This window comes from Zootoca vivipara, chromosome 4, assembly GCF_965207765.1.
Source record: "Zootoca vivipara chromosome 4, rZooViv2.hap1.1, whole genome shotgun sequence".
In the NCBI taxonomy this organism is placed as follows: domain Eukaryota; kingdom Metazoa; phylum Chordata; class Lepidosauria; order Squamata; family Lacertidae; genus Zootoca; species Zootoca vivipara.
In genome coordinates, this window is record NC_142587.1 from 67,628,882 (window position 1) to 67,653,195 (window position 24,314).

The following is a 24,314-nucleotide window of genomic DNA, read 5'->3' on the forward strand; positions in this document are numbered from 1 at the left end:
TGACTCCCATCATTCCTGACCACTGGCCATGTTGGGTGGGGCTGATGGGGGTTAGAGTCCAACAGCATCTGGAGGGCCACAGATTACACACCCATGTCGTACAGCTTGCTGAGTTTATCAGGAGCAATGAGAACTAGTCAGTAATGTACAGTATAGGTGTAGTTTATTTATCATTGACAAGAGCATGAGGAATGTACTCCCAAACCCATCTTGGAAAGCAAGGAACTGTAACTAGAATTATGATTTTGATCTTTTGGTGATGGTAAGAAATAAGCAGTAGTCAAGTTCTCATATGAAAGTTGCAAACTTATACTTGCAACAGGCTTACCAGTGTTCAGCTGACCTAATTTATTTGATCCACCCAAGGGCAGTAGGAATGCACATATAAATACACACACAAAGGCAGAGAAGATGCACATAAATGTTTAACCATAAAAATTAGAAGGGTCAATGAACGATGGATAGTATTTATATAACTTAGCACCATCCTCTGCAAGGAAAATGCAATAGTTTGCACAAATTTACTTCTCATGCTCTTAGCATACATCCCCGACATTTGTAGGACTTCAATTCTCCTGTGCTGGAAAGTGGAAAATATTTGCCTTTTGACAGATACCTTTCATAATGAGTCTACTTCAGCCTCAGTACAGGAAATGTTGGTTAGGCTTTGACTTCAGTTCTGCTCAAAGTATCATCTAACAGCAGTTCCAATGGGACTTAGGCACAAGGGGAACTTCTCTGAATCAGGGCTTCAAAAAAATATGCCGGGCATATTATGTCTGGCACACTTTGGGAATTCAGTGGCGCTCTTCTATCCATATCTGAAAATTAAGCAGTTGTGTTCTGCGCATTAGCACTGAAGTTAGTCTTAAACAGACTTTACATATATTTGCCTTAGTTCTTGTTCCTCTGTAAATTTAATGTTATGACTTTCCTCCCCCTCATAGTTTAACAGCTTTGAGCAGCTTTGCATCAATTATACAAATGAAAAACTGCAACAGTTTTTCAATCACCACATGTTTGTCTTGGAGCAAGAAGAGTACAAAAAGGAAGGGATCGACTGGGTGTTCATTGACTTTGGATTGGATCTGCAAGCCTGCATTGATCTCATTGAAAAGGTATGGAAAATATCATGGGGTTTTCTGTTTGATAGTAGGAAAGGGTTACCATAAAGACAATGAGATCGGGGTGGATTTAGGGGAGCGTGACTGGTTTGGCCACATTGGGAGTGGAGACTTGGGGATGCCACAGGCGGCACCACAACTATGATGTAGAACAGAAGGCAAGATGCAAGGGGGGTGAATTTTGGCATTGCACAGGGCACTGCTGAAATTTGAGACCCCAAGGTCTACCAGTGACATGATGTAATGATTAGCGTGTCTGACTAGGCCCTGAACTAGGTTATGTCTTTGTGCAGCTGTAAAAATTACTGCTTGACCATGGGCCAGTCATTGCCTCTGAGCATAACCTACCTGACAAGCTAGTTTTGAGCATAAAATTGAAGAAGATAACCATGTATGCCAGCTTGAGTTCTCTGAAGGAAAGAAAGAATGCAAACATACATTTGAAGATTGATTTCTTCTACTAGCACCATGACAAACCTAAACAACAGCAATGTACCTGGTACCTTTTGATTCTAGATGTTTCCGCTGGAGATACAGATATATCTATATTTATTCATTTTTCCATAGTTGGCCATGCTCAGAGATGTACCAGTTACATTCAAAACAAATCCTCTTGATCAGTTTTTTCCATTAGTTAGGAGAGACCATTAAACAACTTTTGACCCACCAAGGCAAATGTTGCCTAAGAATGCAAGAACTGCAGAAAAAGACTGGGATGGGTGTCAGTAACTTGGCAAGCCATGAGACACAGCTGGTGGTATGTGCTCATTATGCTGTGTAGTAAGTTATAGAGACCTCAGCTATTATAACGCTGGGTTGTTTTCTGACTGATTTATTGAGAAAAGTAAGTCAATCCAAGTCTTTTGAAAAGCAAAGCATCAATATTGTGTCAGCGATCTGTATAGAATATAATATTTTCACACTGTGTCGTCAAGTCTGATAGCAGCCGGAAAGAGTAATATGTTAACAGCTATGGTGGGTGGGGAGATTCTGCAGATGCAGTATTCATTCATGCTAACCTAAATGACATCCTTGGAAAACAAAACCCTAACATTTATCTCCCTATTGCCATGCATAGCCCTTGGGGATCTTGTCTATCCTAGAAGAAGAATGCATGTTCCCGAAGGCTACAGATATGACCTTCAAAGCCAAGCTGTACGACAATCATCTGGGCAAGTCACCCAATCTGCAGAAACCCAGGCCTGACAAAAAACGGAAATATGAAGCTCATTTTGAACTCCTGCACTATGCTGGGGCGGTAAGTTTTTGGCATTTGCAGATGGGGGCAATTGCATTAACCTCAAAGCCTGAAGCCCTGTTGGAATGAATGGAGCCATGGGCCAAAGTGGTTGCAATGGCAAGGGAGGAATGCCACACTGTGAGTTTTGAAAAGTTAACTTGGGGGTGAAGTCGGTCGAGCATTCTGAGTGTGCTGGAAGCAGTTTGAAATTCTCTGCTCTTGAAACATATGCCTTAGAATTCAACTAAAGAGTCCCTGTCATCGTCTCTAGGCATTATTATTATTGTTGTTGTCTCTACAAAGAAGGACTGAAACTCAGTGGTAGAGCACATGCTCTGCATGCATAAGGTTTAATTCATGTCGTCCCCAGGTGGGGCTAGGAAAGACACCAATCTGCAGCCCTCGAATCGGGAGTGGTGAACATCTGTCACCACGTTGACTAGCCATGATGTGGACAAGTAGTCTGACTCAGTAGAAGGCAGTGTCCCAGGTTCCTAAGGGATAGGAGGAACTGAAAGACTGGGGGGATGCATGGAAGAATGATGTGGTGATTATTTAGGAAAATGGAGATCTGATATTAAGATGAATATATTACTGGGAAGACTCCTGAAGTGACCCATAAAATCCCTCTTAATTACCTCCCTTCTTTCAGATGTCCTTTGGAAACTATATTGTGCAGACAGGCCTTTGCAATATGAATGCTCTCTTTTCAAACCAACCAGTATTTACTGGTTTTTTTAAATTATGTTTTTATGTATGCTTTTTTTTGATTTTATTCTTAGGTGTTGCATTTCTCTTCAATTTTTTTTAATGAAAGTACAGTTTATAAATACGTAAATAAAAATGTAAATAATAGATAAACCAGAATTTTAAATTGTTGTAAGGCATTAGACTTGATTATTTAATCTGTTTTATTGTTTTGCTTCCCTTTCGTCTGTCTATCATTTCTCTCTCTCTCTCTCTCTCTCTCTCTCTCTCTCTCTCTCTCACACACACACACACACACACACACACACACACACACACGCACACACACACTAGGTGCCCTATAACATTATGGGTTGGCTTGAGAAAAACAAAGACCCACTCAATGAAACTGTGGTGGGCACTTTTCAAAAATCTTCCAACAAACTTCTGGCAAGCCTATTTGAAAATTATGTCAGTGCTGACAGCGGTAAGTTGAATGACCATTTCCCTTTAATTCCTAGATCAAAGCTTAGCAGAAATGTTGAGTAAATATACCATCTCATGAGATCTAAAGGTCTTGCTGCCTTAAATGTACTTTTTTTCATAACATCTCTGTGGGGAACAGAGTGATGGCTATTCCTACTGATTCAAATAGTTGGTGCATCATTCAGCTTTCTTTCTGGCTCAGATATTGGTATATCACTCAGCTGCAGCCATAGGCACTATGAGTTACATTTTGAAGGTGCACCCATAAAATGCTTTACAGGTACATCTTTAAAGGCCAGACAATTAGGAATGTCTTTAACACTCCTGATGAATACACCGTTGGGGAAGCTTTTAATGTTTAATAAATTATTGTATTTTAATGTTCTGTTGGAAGCCGCCCAGAGTGGCTAGGGAAACCCAGCCAGATGGGCGGGGTATAAATAATAAATTATGATTATGATTGTGTAAGAGGTCTTCAGAGAGGGCGGTGGAAGGACCAAAGAGACCACAGGCACAGTGGGGCTTTGTTTAGGCTGCTGAGTCTCCCCGCCTAGCAGCTGATGCGTGCGGTAGCCACCGCTTTCCCGCATCCTCCAGCCTCTAGCCATCTGCAGAGCTTCAACTCTAGTTGAAGAGAGTTGTGCCGAGAGGCAGAGAGAGCTGGAGGGCAGAAAAAGGGGCTTTTTTGAGGGTGCTGCCTACTTACATGATTTTTACTTATGCGTGCGGGCCCTAGAACATAACATAAATGGGGAGACACCTGTACTATGCACAAATAGTATGCATTTTCCAATACATTGGAATTATATATCCTAGTTGGGGCCATGTCATTTTTCAGTCACTGCCTACTTGGGCATGAATGCTCCTGTGCTCATCAACATGGAGGCAAGGATGCACCAATGAACCTCTTCCGCTAGTCCTGAAATGTGAAAAGCATGACCATTTGTAACAACAGACTCTTTCTGCCCACAGCTGTGCACATGAAGGCTTCTAGGCTTCTGCACCATTGGGAGTCCATGTTTCGAGGAAACCTTCATACGTAGAGCTGTACGTGTGAAGGCTCTACTGCCACAGGTGGTTGTGCTCTTTGCGCAAAGGCTAAGGATGAGGCTGCTTGAAATGTCACCACTCCCACATAGATGAACATAGGAGCCTGAATGCCTGCACATGGCTTCTGTAGGGGTTTGAGTGGACACATAGTGAACTGGTTGTGTGAATCAGCAACCATGAGCACAAGTTACTGCCTTGAGCACAAGTAATGTGTGAGCTCATTGCGCCTGAGCCCAGCAGTTGATGCTTATAATGGGCACTATGGAAGAATGGTTATATGGACTGGAAAGAAGGGGCAGTATCCAGCTAAACCCTCCAGAACATCTTTAGGGGGCACATGGGCAGAAGAGAGGGAGAGGAAGCTCTGTTGTGTAGCAAAGGTGGTTGCACTAGGGCAGGCATCCCCAAACTGCAGCCCTCCAGATGTTTTGGCCTACAACTCCCATGATCCCTAGCTAACGGGACCAGTGGTCAGGGATGATGGGAATTGTAGTCCAAAACATCTGGAGGGCTGAAGTTTGGGGATGCCTGCACTAGGGGAACTGCTTACTTGGCTGTCGCCCAAAGTTTAAAAAGGAATAGTATGAATTGTTTCTTTGTGGATATAGGCTATGTTGTGTCACTTATTGGAATATAAAGGGTTTTTAAAAATTGCAACACCCCACCTATCTTTTAGTATAAAATAAGGTAAATGCAGCTTCAGGAAATAAAAAATATTGTGTACCTGATAATTAAAGAAAATGGTGGTTCTCAATAACAAATCTCTTAGTTTTGAAGGTTCTGCTCCACTGAGCAGAAATAATTCTTAAATAACCGCATTTGCAACTGTCCTCTTTGGGCACGGCAGCAATTTGCAGGCTTCCATAAAATGATTTTAAATAAGTAGGAGTGTGACTCATTACAGAGATTTAGCTGTTATATCCTACAGCCACAATCAATTTACAGAATATTTATTAAGAACCTCATTTGAGTAGATGTAGTTGTCATGAATCATAAGAGGGTGTCTGGAAGACACAGCCAGAATGCCGGCTCCATAACGCAAATTGGCAAAGGAGCTGAGCCAAAATAACACAACCTGCCACTCGCACATCATTGCAGGTAACTAGGAATCGTCATCTTGCCTGCGGGGATTTTTTTGTTTTTTTTAATCTGCCACGGAATGTTATTCCTGGGACTTGTTATGCGGTTTTCACACTATGTCCGCCAAAGGGCATGGCCGTCTTAGTAGCAGCACTTAGAGCAACATGAAACACATGGCACAACTCGGGTCTTTTTTACATGGACTCTTACTATCAGGAGAAGCTTCCTAATGCCGAGAGCCGTTCTGTATCAGAACCAACACATCTGGAGCTGGTGAGGTCTCCTTCCCTGGAGGCTTAAGGAGAGGCTGATAGCCATCTGCCAGGGATTCTCTAGTCGCATCCTGCATTGTTGGCCCTACATGGATCAGGGGACTGGACTAAATGACCCTCAAGATCTCATTCAGTTCTAAAATTTTATGCTGGAGAAAATAGCAGGTGTCCTCTCAGATTCTTTGCAGGTCTTCAGAACTGACTCCAATTAGCCCCATCTGCAGTATACAGTGGTACCTCGGTTTATGAACACAATTGGTTCCGGAAGTCTGTTCATAAACTGAAGCGTTCATAAACTGAAGCGAACTTTCCCATTGAAAGTAATGGAAAGTGGATTAATCCGTTCCAGACGGGTCCGTGAAGTACTCAACCTGAAGCGTACTTAACCCGAAACATGGGTGTAATTGGTTCCGGAAGTGTGTTCATAAACTGAAGCGTTCATAAACTGAAGCGAACTTTCCCATTGAAAGTAATGGAAAGTGGATTAATCCATTCCAGATGGGTCCGCGGCGTTCGTAAACCGGAAATTCGTAAACCGAGGTGTTCATAAACCGAGGTTCCACTGTACCTTCAAAGCAGTGTCATACCACTTTAAACAGTCATGGTTTCCCCCCAAAGACTCCTGGTAACTGTAGTTTGTTAAGGGTGCTGAGAGTTGTTAGGAGACCCTTATTCCCTCACACGGAGCTGCAGTTCCCCAAGCAGTGTGACTGTCAGTCCCTCTCCCTCTGGAACTCTGGGAACTCTAGGAATTGTAGCTCTGTGAAGGTGCATACGAGGCGACATCAATCTAACCTGACAAGGGTGTTTGGAGCATAATCAGGATATGCTTAAGAGGATGGTCACCACAACAACATAATGTTCTTGATGTTGTCTGTAACCCACACATGGTGTTAAGCACCAGAATATATGGCTGACCTATTAAAACTGCCTTTCCTCTAAAATGTTCCTTTGGACACTTTTCCTATGACATATAATATTTAACTTATAACCAAAGCAAATGCCTCATGGAAGTTCCCCTTATTAATCAGTTTAGATGCCTATATTGTCCCTGGCCTACTAAGCTTGGGGCCTTATGCATGCATATTAGGGAAAGTCGTACATTGCAGACAAAGCCAGAAAGTCTCTGGGTGGAATTCAACATTCCTTGCACGATGCCTCCTCTGATAGGGTATGTTAAGTGAATCCCTCCCAATGTATGGATCCCATTCTTATGGAGAATACCCAGAAAGCTACTGAGTGGCACAGGAACTAGTATTACTGGACAGTTGTTAAAGCCTCAGCACTATGGAAGGACTCACAATTGCCTGGAGCCCCCATTGCTGCTTCTTGCTGCCATTGCCTCTTGCTCACCTGAGGGCCCAATTCTCATGGCTGCCTAGAGAATGACTTGTAGCTCAGTGGGAGAGCACCCGCTTTGCATTCTTAAGGGTTTCTGTTTCAATTCCTGGAATTTCCAGATAGGGCTGAAACTATCCGAGTCTGAACCCTTAGAGCAGAGCTTTCCAAACTTTTCATGTTGGTGACACACTTTTAAGACATCATTTCGTGACGCAGTAATTCAGTTTTACTAGGAAACCAGAGGTTAAACTAACACCTTTCCAGCCCTGAGAGGAGCATGGGGAGCATTCGCGTGACACCCCTACACACTGCAGCCGACACACTAACATGTCGTGACACACTGTTTGGAAAGCTCTGCCTTAGAGAGCAACTGGTAGCAGTGCTGGATTCCTCCATACAAGGAAGGACACAAGGGACCAAGCCAAGGGGCCACAACAAAGCTGCATCATAGCTTGTAGCAGCTGAAAACATCACATGTAGACCCACATTGCTGCATATGGCTTTGCAGAAAGCCTTTGATAAGCATGCAAACTCTATTAAACATTTCTATCTGAAGAAGTGTGCATGCACACAAAAGCTCATACCTGTGACAAACTTAGTTGGTCTCTAAGGTGCTACTGGAAGGAATTTTTTTAATTTTTGTTTTCTACTTCATGTCAGTGCTGTAATCAGTATTTAACTTAGTTGCTCTGTCTTTTTTTTTTAACCACAAGCTGATAAAGGTGGAGAGAAGAAACGCAAGAAAGGTGCTTCCTTCCAAACAGTGTCATCCATGCATAAAGTAATTTTTCATTTCTTTTTAACATGTAACCTGTCTGTTGTCTTTGTCATTTTACACCAACGAGCTGGAATATTCCTAAGAGAGAACCTAAAATATCAAAAACAGGCCTCCTTACAAGACCTGATTTTCTAGCTTCCTAAGTCATCAGCTGTACATTTTATTGATTTCCTCTCCTGATTCAGCACTTGAAACCAGATGGGTTAACTATACTCAGCTGTCATAGCTCATCAAGGATAGGGTTCAATACAACCACCAACACATCTAGGAGGACTTCAAAGAATTACAGGTTTTTATTACATAAACTTTAAGGGAATAGAGTATGCTTTAGCTTATGTCACAATGAACTTGTTAACCTTTAAGGGTCCATAACAGACAAACAGTGGCAATTCTTGCATTTGCAGCAACGGTCAAATATGGCTAGCGCTCTAGAAATTGTATCTAAAACTTAGCAGGTGGTTGGCATGGTTGGATTTGACAACATCAATGGCTTATTTTGGGATCGGGATCAGAAGCTATAGTTTGATACTGGCACAGTTAAATAAACCATAGTTTAAACTCGCCACAGTTTGGTCCTCTTGAGATGTACCAGTAACTGCAAACTGTGCTTAATTTAAACCGAGACCTGGGTGCTTCCAGCTGCCTCCTCATGATTACATCAGATGGGAGGTGAGGAGAAGCAAGTGCATGAGCAAGTTCATTGACGTAGCTTAAACTATGGTTTAGTGTTACATTCAAACCAGAGCAATGATTATGAAGCAAGTAACCAGGCACCAGAAAGTTGTGGGCAACAAAGGAGCTACAGTAGTCCATGTGTATGTACCTGCCTACTTCTTTATCCCATGGAGATGGGTGGCTTGCTCATCAGATGCTTGTTGTTCTGAAATGTTCCATAATTTTGCTTGTTTTAATCTCCCTTTCCTCTCTAAAGGAAAATTTAAACAAACTGATGACTAATCTGAAGTCCACATCTCCCCATTTTGTGCGCTGCATCATTCCCAATGAAACAAAAACCCCAGGTAAAGAAAATCCAGCATAATTTTATTTGATCTATATTTCAATGATACACTTTTCTTAGGTCTTGCAATACAAATCATTATCTCCGGTGACATGTGATAAAGCCACCCTGAAATAAAATCCTTACGTTGGATTTTCTTTTCAGGTGCTATGGATGCTTTCCTTGTCCTTCACCAGCTTCGCTGTAACGGTGTCTTAGAAGGAATTCGTATTTGCCGCAAGGGATTTCCAAACAGGGTTATCTACGCCGACTTTAAACAAAGGTATCGTGAAGATCAGTGGCCTAGCCAAGTTCTTACTTCTTTTGATCCCCCAAACCAAATAAGCAACCTTCCATTTTAAACATCTTAAATCACTTTTGGGTGCCTTTTTTTGTTTGTTTTGTTTACTTGATTGTTCTTTCCGCAGCTGAGCTGAATCAAAAAATTTGCACATGCTGGAAATTTGGCAGATGTGTGGATTTTGGCCCATAATTTTATTTATTTATAAAAGTATTTCTAGACCACCAGTTCATACTGGGTGTGATGGAAGTGCAGCTGCCTACCTACTTCAGCTTCATTTGGGCCAGGGCTCTTTTTTGGCCCAGTGTCTGTTAGCATGCCTGCCTTTAACCCTGTAGCTTGTGAAATGCATGCTTTTGAACATGTACTTAGCATATGTATATTTGCCTCCAGCCACTGCACGCCTGGGAGTCGGGCAGGAGGGTAGAGAATCTAGACAGGATTGCGCCTGGTTACCTCTATGTTGTTGTGGTTTTTTTTTAATTTTAAAACAAAATCAGTGTTGTCTACCCTAGTTTGGAGGAAACAATTAATTGTCTATGTTTGTGCCATTCCTTTTGGAAATTGTCAGTGTTTACTGCTGCTGCTGTTGCTACAGGTATATAAATCTGAATCTGGATAAGTTCATTAGGTTTAGATTCCGGAAGGAGAAATGTTTTTAAGTATGGTATGTTTTGTTACACTGCTATACAGGGAATATTTACGACCCTTTGCTCCTTTAAATGCTTTCTATAACTTAAAGTTACAGGGCAAAATTTGCTCAGTTGGCTGTTGGGGTGAAGCCTTGGAAGTTCAAAGCTGTCTCCTTTCACCCTAATCCTCCTTATTTTACATTATTATCTAGCTAATGTGCTGGGGGCTGGGTTAATGAGGGGGGGAAGCAAATGACTGCTCTGACTTCACTGGTTAATTGGGTGGATTAATTGAGGAAGGTTCCATGTATATTCAGAAGGTTCCATGTATATTTTGCATAGCATATATTTTGCATTCAGAAGGTCCCTTGGCATCTTCAGTTTAAAGGAGTAGGTAGCAACTGATGAAAATGGCTTCAGCCTGAAACCCAGAGAAACCCCCATATAATGGGTAGAAACGCAGAGAATCTGGTATTCTGTCTGGCTATACCTCCTGTATTCCAGTGTAAAGAGAGGCATAGCAACCTGGTCCAGAGTTTCATCTGCTTACACATTTTTTAATCTATTCTTGCCAGGTACCGCATTCTGAATCCTTCTGCAATTCCCGAGGACAAGTTTGTAGACAGCAGGAAAGCTGCTGAAAAATTGCTTGCCTCTTTAGATATTGATAATAACCAGTACAAGTTTGGACACACAAAGGTAAAGCAATGGTTTCAATCTTTCCTTGAGCTCAGTTAATCATCTGAGAGAATCTGATGCTATAAGACTGTTGAAAGTAAATGCCTGGATGGATGGATGGATGGATGATCACTAGAAGATCAATATTCACTATTCTGTCCCATGTATGAAAGAGTGGTGCTTGTGGGAAAGTAGGAAAGTAAGTATCATCCTACAGCCACTTACCCAAGGATAAAAAAAAACAAAACTCATTGGGGCTTACTTCTGAGTAGTCTTGTATAGAATTGTGCATTGATTAATCACGAGTGTTAATCAATCCCATACAAGTTACATCAGTTAAAACAGGGGTCAGCAAACCTTTACAGCAGGGGGCCGGTCCACTGTCCCTCAGACCTTGTGAGGGGCCAGACTATATTTTTGGGGAAATAATGAACAAATTCCTATACCCCACAAATAATCCAAATAATGCATTTTAAATAAAAGCAAACATTCTACTCATATAAAAACATGCTGATTCCCGGACCATCCACGGGCTGGATCTGGCCCCCGGGCCTTAGTTTGCCTACCCCTGAGTTAAAATAACAACATGACAATCAGAAGTGGAACTCAAGAAGAAGGTAGCTCCCCACAGATGATGTGTGGCACCTAACACATTACACCAGGCATCCCCAAACTGCAGCCCTCCAGATGTTTTGGCCTACATCTCCCATGATCCCTAGCTAACAGGACCAGTGGTTGGGGAAGATGGAAATTGTAGTCCAAAACATCTGGAGGGCCGAAGTTTGGGGATGCCTGCGTTACACCAAATTGAGGCTCCTAGTGTGTCATTATTCAGCTTTAAGCACCCAGGCCAAGGGGCAAGCCAAACAAATATTCAACAAGAACAAAGATTAATGCAAGTAGAAGGCTAAATACAGAGACCCCCATGGTACCGTAATAACTAGGCAGAGTGGATCCACTCATTAAAACAACTAGTTAAGTTGAGCCTTCCTAGTCCCCCTGAATTCCACCCCTGAACAATAAAATTGCAGCACGACTAACAGTCAGTAGAGCCAGGCATGGCATATAAAAACAACCTTAAAAGCAAAAAAATTACCTGGCAAATGCCCCCTGGAGTAAAACAGTCTTCACTAAGTGACAGAAAACAGCAAGAGAATGGCACCACTGCCACTTTCTCGCTTCCGTTCTGTGTTGTATTTATGTACACCACTTAAGATTTCTATTGAAATATAGAACGGTGTACAAGTTAGTTAAGGAAATGAAAGAGCAGGGCAAATGGAACCTCGTGTGACAAGTGTTCCAAAGCACACAAAGAAGGCTGACTATCTAGTCCAGGCATCCCCAAACTCCGGCCCTCCAGATGTTTTGGACTACAATTCCCATCATCCCTCACCACTGGTCCTATTAGCTAGGGATCATGGGAGTTGTAGGCCAAAACATCTGGAGGGCCGCAGTTTGGGGATGCTTGATCTAGTCCATGGGTAGGCAAACTAAGGCCTGGGGGGGGTGGGGATCCGGCCCAATCACCTTCTAAATCCGGCCCACAGACAGACAGCGTGTTTTACATGAGTAGAATGTGTCCTTTTATTTAAAATGCATCTCTGGGTTATTTGCAGGGCATAGGAATTCGTTCTTTTTTCTTCTTCAAAATATAGCCTGGCCCTCCACAAGGTCTGAGGGACAGTGGACCGGCCCCCTGCTGAAAAAGTTTGCTGACCCCTGATGTAGTCACCATTGCTGCCTTCACGTGCAGCTTATTTGGCTTATTGGAATTTGTGTGCAGAGGACCTGGGCTCATGCAAGGAAGTTGGTTTGCAAAAGGAACCCCATTTCAATGAACCTTAGCCAGAAATGCTGTTGATTTTCGTGGGCAAAGTGTTCTAGACACTATACAGTTGGCCATAGTGAGAAACGGGATGCTGCACCAAGTAGGCCTCTGGCCTGATCCAGTCAGTGGTGTACTTTGGGCTCTCGAATTTCATCAGTGCCCTGTGCAACACTAAAATTTGGTGCCCCCTGCCTCTCACATTCTGTTCTACGGCAATGTTGTCTGACCCCCTGTAGTCCAATACCCAGGGGCCCCCTGCAGCCCACACTGGTTATGCTACCTAAAACTGCCTCTGGATCCAGCAGGTCTCTTCTCATGTTAAAATCTCTAGCACTGTTCAAAAAACCGATGTAAAGGAGTAAGGGAAACACCTTTTCTAGCACTTCAGATTAAATGGCCAGAATAAATGCACCCCATAATGTGGAATGTCAGATCAAATTATAAAACAAGAAGGAAGTAGATCAGAAATACCACCAATTGTCTACCACCCAGGGATATATAATTCACAGCTCTGATTGTACCTGTAATACTTCAATTGCCATTCATCATTACTAATAGCTAGATTTTTCAAAGGAATTGATGTAAGAGAATAGAACTAATTGCCACTTTTATGAATAATGTTTTTTTTAAAAAAAAACTGTGCCAAGGGTTTTATACCCCCTAGCTTTCAAACATCCAGATATGTCTTTATCCTTTCACTTTTTAAAAATATGGCATGCTTTTTGCAAGGTAGATATAGGATAGTCTGTCGCTATTTTCAATCGCATGCTGGTAAGTTCAGGATGCATAGTTATAGTTGATTGGGAAGCCTTGTGCAACAAATCTGCTCCACCCTGCCCCCCAAAAACCCATAAAGGGACCCCTAACCATTAGGTCCAGTCGCGGAAAACACTGGGGTTGCTGTGCTCATCTCGCTTTACTGGCCGAGGGAGCCGGCGTACAGCTTCCGGGTCATGTGGCCAGCATGACTAAGCTGCTTTTGGCGAACCAGAGCAGCGCACGGAAATGCCGCTTACCTTCCCGCTGTAGCGGTACCTATTTATTTACTTGCACTTTGACGTGCTTTCGAACTGCTAGGTTGGCAGGAGCAGGGACCAAGCAACGGGAGCTCACCCCATCGCGGGGATTTCGAACCGCCAATCTTCTGATTGGCAAGCCCTAGGCTCTGCAGTTTAACCCACAGCGCCACCTGTGTCTCATCCCCAAACCCATACTTTTTGCAATAAGGAAAGGGGTGGTAAATTTCACTGGAAATAGTAGGATAACAGTTTGATGCAACATCATCTGATCTCCTGGTAAACTAAACGGAATGGATGCTCATTAAATAGTCAGTGCTGTCCAATCTCTCTGCAAACAAATCAGGATGAGTGTTCAGTAAACAGGTCATCTGGAAGCATTTACAAAATAATATGCATGGGGCAGTAGAAATTTATGTTGCAATCCTAGCCATGTCTGCACAGAACTAAGTGCTACATATTACCAAGAAAGGGGTGGGTGGGTAGGATTGGAGCCTTGAGCTGTTTTGAGGAGCAACAAAGCACACAGGACATTTATAATGTCACTTCACCTTCACTGAGTACAACATTTTACGCTATTCAAAAACCAGCCAGTATAAGTTGTGTCATTAGTAATCTGACCCAGTTAGCACTGTTGTTTTGGAAATCTAAGCTTGAATTGGACCATATTACATGTCAAGCATTCTTAGATTCATGATATACATTTCAGGTCTTCTTTAAGGCTGGTCTTCTGGGACATTTGGAAGAAATGAGGGATGAGAGATTAGCCAAGATTTTAACACTAATTCAAGCAAGAGTCCGGGGCAGATTGATGCGCATTGAGTTCCAGAAGATCATAGAGCGAAGGTATTTATGTATGGACTGCTTATGTCCTAGTAAACAGATAAATATTTTGACACAAAATCATAATGCTTTCTATAATTGATAATGTATTTCCAAGTTCTTCCTTAAGATCGGGGAAAATGATGAAACAGTAGAAGATCGGGAAAAGTGATGAAACCGTAGAAGTTTGCTGGGAAGGGACTATGTCCTTGTAGGATAAGTGGTACTTTGAGGAAAAACTCTGACAAGGCTTTTGGATGTTATACTGATGTGAAGAGAAAAGGAAATGTGTTTTATGCTTCCTGATTCTTCACATGCACATCCACCTAGAAATTGATCTTCTGGCATAACCCTCAGAAGGAAGATGGGGAAGTGGGGGGGGGGAGCTTACACGGAGGGATGAAAAGGATTTTGCATAGATGGAGAAGAACAAAAAGCATTAGACACTTGCCAGTCCTGTTCCATTCATCTCCTGTCTTTCTCACCTTGAAGGACAAGGCAACTCATGATATGATAAATATTGATTAAAGGAGAACACAGGTAGCTTGCTAACCAACCAACGACAATTATCATTATTATGACTGAAGCTGTTTCAGGTCAAAATAAGTAACTATGCAGTCATTGCTTTCAAAATGAAAAAATGTAGACAAGAAGCAGACAAGCATGGGTAACACAAACTACAAATGAGAACCATGAAAATATTTTCAAAAATTGTAAGATTTAGTAAGGTCTGATCCACAGCATACATGTAATGCACTCTTATACCACTTTAACAGTCATGGAGATTCCAGGGAACTGTAGTTGTTAAGTGTGCTGGAAATTGTAGCTCTGTGAGTTTGGCACCCTTAGCAAGCTATAGTTCTCAGGATTTTCCATGACTGCTAAAGTAATATAATTGCACTTTATATATATTGGGTGGATGTTATCTAAGAGGGAACAAATGAGTAACAAGTGTGCAGTTGTTGCAAAAAATAACAATAAAAAAATGGTATTGTGATGTGGGAAAGTCAAAGGACTACAGATAAATTTGCCCCATTTCAGAGAACCCAAGAAGCATGTTCAGGGGAGTGTCTTATTCTTCTTAAACCAGGGATGCCCTGCTTGTGATCCAGTGGAATATCCGAGCTTTTATGGTTGTGAAAAACTGGCCTTGGATGAAGCTTTTCTTTAAGATCAAACCTCTGCTGAAATCTGCTGAAACTGAAAAAGAAATGGCCAATATGAAAGATGAGTTTCTGAAATTAAAGGAGGCCCTGGAAAAATCTGAAGCCAGGAGGAAGGAGCTTGAAGAAAAGCAAGTATCTCTGGTGCAGGAGAAGAATGACCTGCTTCTTCAGCTGCAGGCAGTAAGTGGACCAAAATTATTTTGTTGTTGGAATATTGACCCATTTGGGAGCAACAGCCTAGGAGACTTGTCAGACGCAATGTGCGAGCCTCACTTTAAAGCTGAAGAATCACATTTAAAAAAACAACAAAACAAAACATGGTGAATACATTTCATATAACATTTTATTACATGGCACTTGCTATGAATCATAAAGAGCTCTAAAGACTTAGCCAGAGCAATTATTAATATGCTGCTCAGTATCTAGTAAAAATAGAATCTACAGGCACTCGTGTTGTTTACAAGAACTGGCTCTGACTGAGAACAGATTGCCAAACATTTCTGCATTTGGGCAGGCGGGGATGGAACAGAGAAGATAACTCGAACCTTTCCAGATATGCCAAAGGATATGCTTTCTGTTTGATTTGACTCGTTTGCTGGTGGCTCAGGGGCAGTGGTCCGCTTGCTGTAGGTGATGATGGCTCCAGTAGAAAGCAAGGGAGGGGTTGGCAACAGATAACCTCAGCCTGAATCTTAAATAGAAATATTACGCAGCTTGGGAGGTTAGCTCTGCCCCAGGTTATTATAAATTTATTTGGGATGCCTTGTGGCAAGGAATTCATAGATGAAATGAATAAATAATGGAAGCTTTTTTAGTTAAAAGGGGCTTGTCTGTTTCAAGACTGTGGTTCTGCTAGGTCTTCTGGGCTGGAGGCATCAGAGTCATAGGATGACAAAGGTCTTCTTCAGGTCTGATTGGTGTTGACAGAATGGACTCCTCACAGTGGGGACTTCCAAGGTTGGCTCAGAGGGCAATTTCCTTTTGTTCCCTGAGGTGTCAAATCAGAAGTAGGGAGAATTTGTTGTTGTTTAGTCGTTTAGTCGTGTCCGACTCTTCGTGACCCCATGGACCATAGCACGCCGGGCAGAATATTACCCCATAATGTTAACAGCACCACCACCACCACCATATTGAATTCACTAGGAATAAATAAAGTGTTTACATGTCTCCCAAATCTCCAAGCAATGCAAGATTCCAGAAGTTCCGTGCAATGAGGGACAGTGCAGGCTGTGGTGTTTTTATGATACTGTATATGGTTTCTTTACACAGCATTAACTTACAACATCAACACCCCATAGCTTTCCCCCTAGCCACAGCCTTGAATTTAAGCAGAACTTTGCCCGCTAATAATAATAATAATAATAATAATAATAATAATAATAATAATACCTTTATTGTCAATGTACAACTTGTGTACAATGAAATTAACTGAGCCTCCCCACCAAACACTCAATCTCATTGCACTCTGTGTGCTTGTTGCACAACACAACAACCCCAAAAGTCAGTTGCACTATATTATTTTCCGTTCAGCAGCCTAACAGCCCACGGAAAAAACCTGTTTTTTAGCCTGTTGGTATGACTGATTATACTTCTATATCTTCTGCCCGAGGGTAGAAGATTAAAGAGGTGCTGGCTGGGGTGTGAATCGTCCCTGAGCTAGTCCAGCTCTCACTCACAACTCTGACTCTTGTGCTTCTCACTACCAGCCAGGTGAGGGAGGGGCCCCACTCATTTGCCCTCTGGCACAAAGCCACTTTCTTATGGTAAAAAACCCCATATTTCTGGGCCCTTGGCTGCTTCATTCAACAATGGGATCCTCCATTAGATTGGGTCTTCCCTCAAAGAGGGCACATGTTGCGGTGAGACCTGGAAACCGACACCCTGTGTTGTGGGTGGGTAAGATTGGTCAGCCACAACACCTGATTGGTAGGTCCCTCAATGTTGGGTTCAATCTGGCCAATGGGGCGCAGTCCAAATGGATCGAGGGACCTATATATACCCATGCACGTGACCCAGAGCTTCCTCTTTCGGTGAGTGCATCGGAACACCCGCCCACCTCTCCCTACTTTTGGGGCTTGTTGTGCATGACCTTGCTATGCTATGCCGTCGTGGGTCATCTGTCATTGGGACAGGGGCACGACAGGAATTTTCCGCACTTGGCTGATTGGCTGGTGCCATTTGGGTTTTGCCTGCTGTGTAGCAAATCGTCACAACTTGTAAGGTTGCGGATAAGACACTGGTTCAGGTGATAGGGATGGGCGAAAGCTCTTGCCATCCCTATGTGAAGGGTATTCCGTTAAAGGAATCCAGGGACTCAAATGGTTTGGTCAACCCCTATGAGGGGGTTGTGCCTGTGCCTGAGTCCAGGGGGACATCTGGATGGCAGACATAGTCTGTTCCCGGCTTTCCGCCTATCCAGGTGTTCACCCTTGGCTGACCTATGCTTGTGCCCTGGGTCAGCGCCACCTGAAAGGGTGCAGGGAGCTAGTCGAACCAGAGCCCATGTAGCCACTCACTTTCTGTAATCAATAAAGTTGTGGCCTAAATTCTGCCAAAAACCAAACCAAAATTTGAGTCATGTGTGAATTTATTTAGGGGGGAGGTCTCTGGGTCTGAACACACAAATGTTAATCCTTGCTGGATCCAGGAATAGAATGGAACATTGCTTTTTTAAATACCAAGGAATTAATGCAAAGGAGCCCCAAATGGATAGAATAAACCTGCACTAGGCACTTTGAAGAGCTCAGGCCAGCTTCCAGATTAAGAATGGCTCCAGCAACATAAACAGGATTCTCAAATATTAACCTTTTTTTTTAAAAAAAAGTTTGAGTTCCTTTAGATGAACTCTTTATAAATTTCACTTTTTCTGCCCAAAGTGGAGAAGTGGAATTGACATGGAACACCTTTATCATTCAGCCTAGACACTGAAATCCAGTTCCAAGGGCCTTCTGGCAGTTCTCTCATTGCAATAAGTGAAGAGGGCCTTCTTGGTAGTGGTGTGGAATGCCCTCCAGTCAGTCGTCAAAGAGATAAGCAATTACACAACCTTCCATAGACATCTGAAGGAAGCCCTGTACCGGGAATCTTTCAATGTGTGATGTCCTGTTGTGTTTTTGTATACCCTGTTAGAAGATACCCAGAGTGGCTTGGGCAACCCAGCTAGATGGGTGGGGTACAAAAAATAAATTATTATAATTGTTAAGAGTTGGTTCACACATTCTACCAGGAGCCATCTGTTTAGAGCAGGCATGTCCAAAGTCCATTTCGGGGGCCTAATCTGGCCCGCTGGTCGGTTTAATCTGACTCCTGGCCCTCTTTGAAAAAAGTTTAGAGTATTCAAGTGATGAGAAATCAAGGGAACCAGCCCCCAGTCTAGGTGTGAAGTTAAATTGACCAAGCGCATGCACATATATATATTTCTCATTGGTGGTGTAATAGGGATTGCTCCATAGGTCCTTGTGACAGACAGACAACCATCACATTACGATCTCCATATTTGGGAAAGAATAGCAGTTTTTCTAGTGACTAAATATTGCAATAGGAATGTTGAGAGAATGTGATTTTCTAGCAATAGATGTGCTGTCTTGAAACATAAACTCCAATTCTCCTGCAAAGAAACAGTAACGTGCTTGCATTTATTATATTCAAAGCAATCATACTGGAAAGTCTCTTTAAAACTGTGGACATGTGCAATGGGAGATGTACAAACTACCTAGCCAAACCATGATAATATGTAGAAATTAACAAAGGGGCACTGTCAATCATTTGATCTACAAAATCTGGAAGAAAGAAGTTCTTTTTATATTACAGTATTGCAATTCATAATTAAATATTCAGAAAGTTTCTTCCTCACAGTAAAAGACAGACATTAGGAACATTCATATTCAGTTGTGAGATGTCAGCATGTATATTTTGTATTAAATTTAGACTTCTCGGGAATCTTTATCTCTAAATAAGTATCTTAAAAGAAAATAACAATTGCTTTCCATAATTTGTTCAACTAAGGATTGGCGTCTTAGTTTTGCTTTGCATTAGTTTACATTACTTTACATGCAAATAAAAGAACTGCAAAACTTAAAAGGCTTGGATATAAATACTAACGTTTTTCATCTATATTCCAATCAGTTGAGTTGGTTACCATGGCAAACCACTGAAGCAAGGAGATGTTAAACTTGGAGATGTGGCATTTTACATGCAATTTGCAAGCATGCTGTTGAACTAGCAAGGAAATTATTTGAAAAGATGACAAAGAATGCACATTTTAAATGTTTGAGAGCTTACAGCACATTCCAAAATGAGTGACTGTTTATTATTAGTACACAGAATGTTTTTAACACATAAAGTGGTTCCTAATCACTATCATGTTCATCTTCCTAAATCCCTTGTGGGACACTATTATTTTCATTCAGAAGACGAGGAACTGTGGCTGAAACAGTCAATTGAATTGTTTCCAGATGGCAGCTTAATGTGCAATCAGTGTTACTCATGTACACAAGTCTTTTTCAACATCTACATGACAATGTTGTCATCAGAATGCCAGGCCATACCTTAATACTAATAATAATAATCCAGTTTTCCCCCTACCATAGAAAATCCATAAAAATAACCCGTTATATATCTGCAGTCACTGCTAGGGTGTAAACTCGACTCTGTGTTTTTTGTGGTGGGAAGTTTGTCACATGGGTGGTAACATCTCAGTCAGTGGGCTCTAATGCAAATCCCTACTGCCATTTGCTCCTCTCCTGTGAAGTTTGGGTTTGCGACAAGCCAAACAGTCTGAGTGTGCTTATTTCCCCTAATTGCTGCATGCTGAAGGCACTTTCAGATTCCAGCAACCAATCCAGAAAGAGCTCTTCTCTCAAGATCTCCACACAGAACACGTGTGGGATTTTGTCGGAGACCGTAACTGCAATGGTCTTAAAAATATTATTTTCATATAATTACATGAGATCATTCTAGTGTAAGTCTTAGCTAAAGACTAAAATAAAATAAAATAGCCCTCTCACAAAACATCAATATTACTTAACAAAACAAATGGAAATGGATATTGCCCCTCCACCCAAAGGACAACTTTCCATTTTGCCTGTTGTGAAGCATGATGACTAAGGCTGATAACATTTGCTCTTGTAGACTTCCTTGGGACAGAAATATTTGCATGCGTAGGCAGAACAGAAGGGTGGAGGAAGTAGTGGAGTGCGAGGGAAGAGTGACTGAGGGAAGGGGCAGCAAACAAACATCCAGATAAATTCCATCCAGCTCTACCCACTGGTTTGGATGGCAAGTGGCGAAATAGCAATGAATAGCCATGACTGAAAAATGGGAATGTGTGGAAGCAAATGCATACAGAGGAAAATTTGATCCAAATGGCTGATTGGCAAACCAAGGCCCCCACCTGGAAGCATCCCCTATGTCACTAATATCATTCATTCATGTCTATGCATACACAGAGATGTTGTTGTTGTTGTTTAAAGCAGGATTTTTTTCACCAGGAGGAACTTCTTGCCTCAGAAGACTTGCTTAGCAATCCTTTGGCTCTTTCAGGGGGTTAGGAAAAACAATTATGCTCAGAAGAACCTTTCTGTCACCTGCAGGGTTGATAGAGGCAGTGATATGGGTCCTATCTTGGACCAATGCCTCTTATTTTGCTGCATAGCAGAGATGGGGAATTTGTGGCTCTTCAAAAGTTATGGGACTGTAGCGCCCATCATGTCAGACCATTGGCCATGCTTACTGGGAATTGTAGCCTAACAACATCTGGATTGCCACAGATGTAATTCCACTATAATGTCTCTGCTCAGCTGTTACATTATCTTCCAATGGTATGTTTCATTGTTAACCTTTACCAAGAGGACTCATAATGGGTACATTTGGTGAGGGGGCAGAAATGAATACCAGTCATTCAGGCCTGTTATCTATCTACAGAGTTATGAAGGCGCCCAGAATTAATACGCTGAGCAATTAATGTCAATTATCTCCCAAGCTGTTCATATCTTATCGTTCGTCTGCGCGTGAGATTGATATATCAATCTCTCAATGTGTGAGAGCACACACATCCCCAAGAGAGAGAAAATTCGTGGATGAGAAGCCGTTTGCTACATAAGTTTTCTCCCTAGCCACTAATGCAGTCCCTTGCAAATCCTGACAGGAGCAAGACACCCTGGCAGATGCAGAAGAACGATGTGACTTGCTGATCAAATCTAAGATCCAGCTGGAGGCCAAAGTCAAAGAGCTGACTGAGCGGGTGGAAGATGAAGAGGAGATGAACTCTGAGCTGACATCCAAGAAGAGGAAGCTGGAAGATGAATGCTCTGAGCTGAAGAAGGATATTGATGACCTTGAAATAACACTGGCAAAAGTGGAGAAAGAAAAACATGCCACTGAAAATAAGGTAGCTTTAATACTTGGCCATTAAAAAAAATCCACCCTCAGAGCAGCTTTATGGCAATGATAAATATGAAAGTCTATAATTTTCCAAAACTCTTGGTTGGGACAAGATCTGGCTAAATGCTCTGCCTGTACTATGTCAGGCTAATAAGAAGACAGCTATATTTTTGCCCATGGGAACAGATTCTTTGAAAGTATAGTACCTATAATGACTGATGCAATTTATGAAGCAGGAGATCTGTGATCTTGCTATCAGCAACCTTCTGCCTGGTCTGTTTAATATATTTATATTTTGTTTTTCTCTCATAATGGAACTCAAGACAGTGTACATGTACTGTACATGTGGTTCCCAGGAGATCTCCTATTAGGCACTGACTAGACCCGGACCTGCTTACCTTTCACAAGGTGGCTACATCATGTCCCTTAGACTAAAAAGTTGTTGTGCAAGTTGTTTCTGACCCTATATTTAGTGTCCGGATTTTCACATTTTAAGACCTGGGAATTGAACAGTACCACATTAGACACCTGATGTATGCTACTTGCTTTCCTTGCTTCCCCACCTGATATCTGGAATTCGGTTCACATGAGCAGATATCCAAGAAAGCCAAGCTTCACTTGCATGGATGAAAAATTATTTGTGGGAATCAGTCCCACATTCATACATAGCACTCGGTCCACTTCAACCGCAGCGCGGGCAGGGAAGAGAAACCTTTGAGCTAAGATTTCTTTGCAAAAACTTCTGACCTGTGTCTTCCTTCCCCAACAGGTTAAAAATCTGACCGAAGAAATGGCAGCACTTGATGAGACCATCAGCAAGCTGACGAAGGAAAAGAAGTCATTGCAGGAAGCACACCAGCAGGCCTTGGATGACCTGCAAGCAGAGGAGGACAAAGTCAACACGCTGAGCAAGGCTAAAGTGAAACTGGAGCAGCAAGTTGATGATGTATGTTTGCACTGCTGTTCGTTCACCTAGGTTTTTTCGGGGTGGGGGTTGGACATTCAAGTGGTTTTGATTGTCCCATTATAAATGTTGGACCTACTATTGAAATAGGTGACGATGAAAGTCGATCTGTTGTTCAGTTTCTGAATGGAAGGTAAATGCAAGGAATTCATTTGCATTCCAAGTTTCACATAGAGATGCAGTGGTGTGGTGGGGTCATAGCTCAGTGGTAGAGCACACCAAAATATCATCCCAGGGTCTCCAGGTAGGGCTGGAAAAAGACTCCTGTCCTGAGCTCTGGAGAATCACCAACAGACTCAGTCAGTGTTGACAATTTGGAGATAGATAGATCAGTGGTCTGACTCAGTATGGTATCTTCATATGTTCCTATGAATGGTGGGGAGGGGGAGGTAGTTCCAAACCCCTTTCTAGTATTTTGTTCAGCATGTTCCTTATGGGGAAAGAGGGCAGTCTGCATACCTCAATAAAATGAGGACTCTGTTTCTCTAAATTTCAGTAGGGCTTACAATACTTGAAGATGCTGCCAGATGTCTATGGTCTACCGAGAACTTGAAAAGTTGAGTGGCTATTTTCTCCTGTATCTGACCCTTTTCATTTCTGTAGCTCGAGGGCTCTCTTGAACAAGAGAAGAAAGTGAGGATGGATCTGGAAAGAGCCAAACGCAAACTGGAGGGTGACTTGAAGCTGACTCAAGAGAGTGTCATGGACTTGGAAAATGATAAGCTGCAGTTGGATGAAAAGTTAAAGAAGTAAGGTGGCAATAGATTTCTTAGTAGCGGAGGCCATTTTTATACTGTAAAACATTCATTGTCCTATGATGCTTTGTACACTGTGTAAAACACGAGAAGTGAGTAACAATAATATCTTGCAGTGCCACTATATTTTCAGTCCCAGGAAAGCAGCCAAGAACAGGAGGTTTGTTTAATTCCTGGTGAGTTGCCATATGTGACTGGTGGGTGTGTTTAGCTTGATGGGTCAAAGGTTCTGTAGGCCTGCTACACACACACACACACCTCAACTAGAAATAGGATTGCCTAGGGAGACAGTTCCATAAAACAGTAACAGCATAGAAAATAGAAAGGTAGACCAAGTTTGCTACCTCCAAGTGGAGGGCAGCCAGCCAGATTCAACTCCCCATGCTCCAGTCTGCTTTCCTTCCTTCCATCTGGTATGGTTCTGTGCTCCATGTTATAGCAGATTGGGCTTTGGCAGGCAGATCAAAATGTAGTTCACTTAACCAGCTTTTCCCTCCAACAGAGTTCTAACAGGTACCAGATTTCTGTGTTACTTAGATTGCAAATTTGCAGGCAGCAATCCCCTAAGGACCTTGAAAAGTAGCAGGAATGAGTCTTATTCGGGCATTATAGCTCCTGTATGGAGCATCAGAAGGGTAAGGAATGGAGCCACACTAAGTAGCCAGTCCCCCTTTTGTAGTGTGTGCTGATTACTAGCCCTGTCCTTGGCATCCTTG

At 42.3% G+C, this 24,314-nt stretch overlaps 1 protein-coding gene across 1 annotated transcript in view; it reads left to right on the forward strand.

Annotated features, from left to right (window-relative positions):
• MYH15 (myosin heavy chain 15) overlaps positions 1-24,314 on the forward strand; it is a 67,694-nt gene that overhangs the window by 7,971 nt on the left and 35,409 nt on the right. The window contains exons 5-14 of the mRNA XM_088668996.1: positions 948-1,118; positions 2,203-2,382; positions 8,990-9,077; positions 9,221-9,338; positions 10,564-10,687; positions 14,220-14,356; positions 15,423-15,678; positions 21,644-21,886; positions 22,649-22,825; positions 23,447-23,592. Of these exons, the coding sequence (XP_088525122.1) occupies positions 948-1,118; positions 2,203-2,382; positions 8,990-9,077; positions 9,221-9,338; positions 10,564-10,687; positions 14,220-14,356; positions 15,423-15,678; positions 21,644-21,886; positions 22,649-22,825; positions 23,447-23,592 (1,640 nt within the window). The remainder of the gene's footprint in view (positions 1-947; positions 1,119-2,202; positions 2,383-8,989; positions 9,078-9,220; positions 9,339-10,563; positions 10,688-14,219; positions 14,357-15,422; positions 15,679-21,643; positions 21,887-22,648; positions 22,826-23,446; positions 23,593-24,314) is intronic.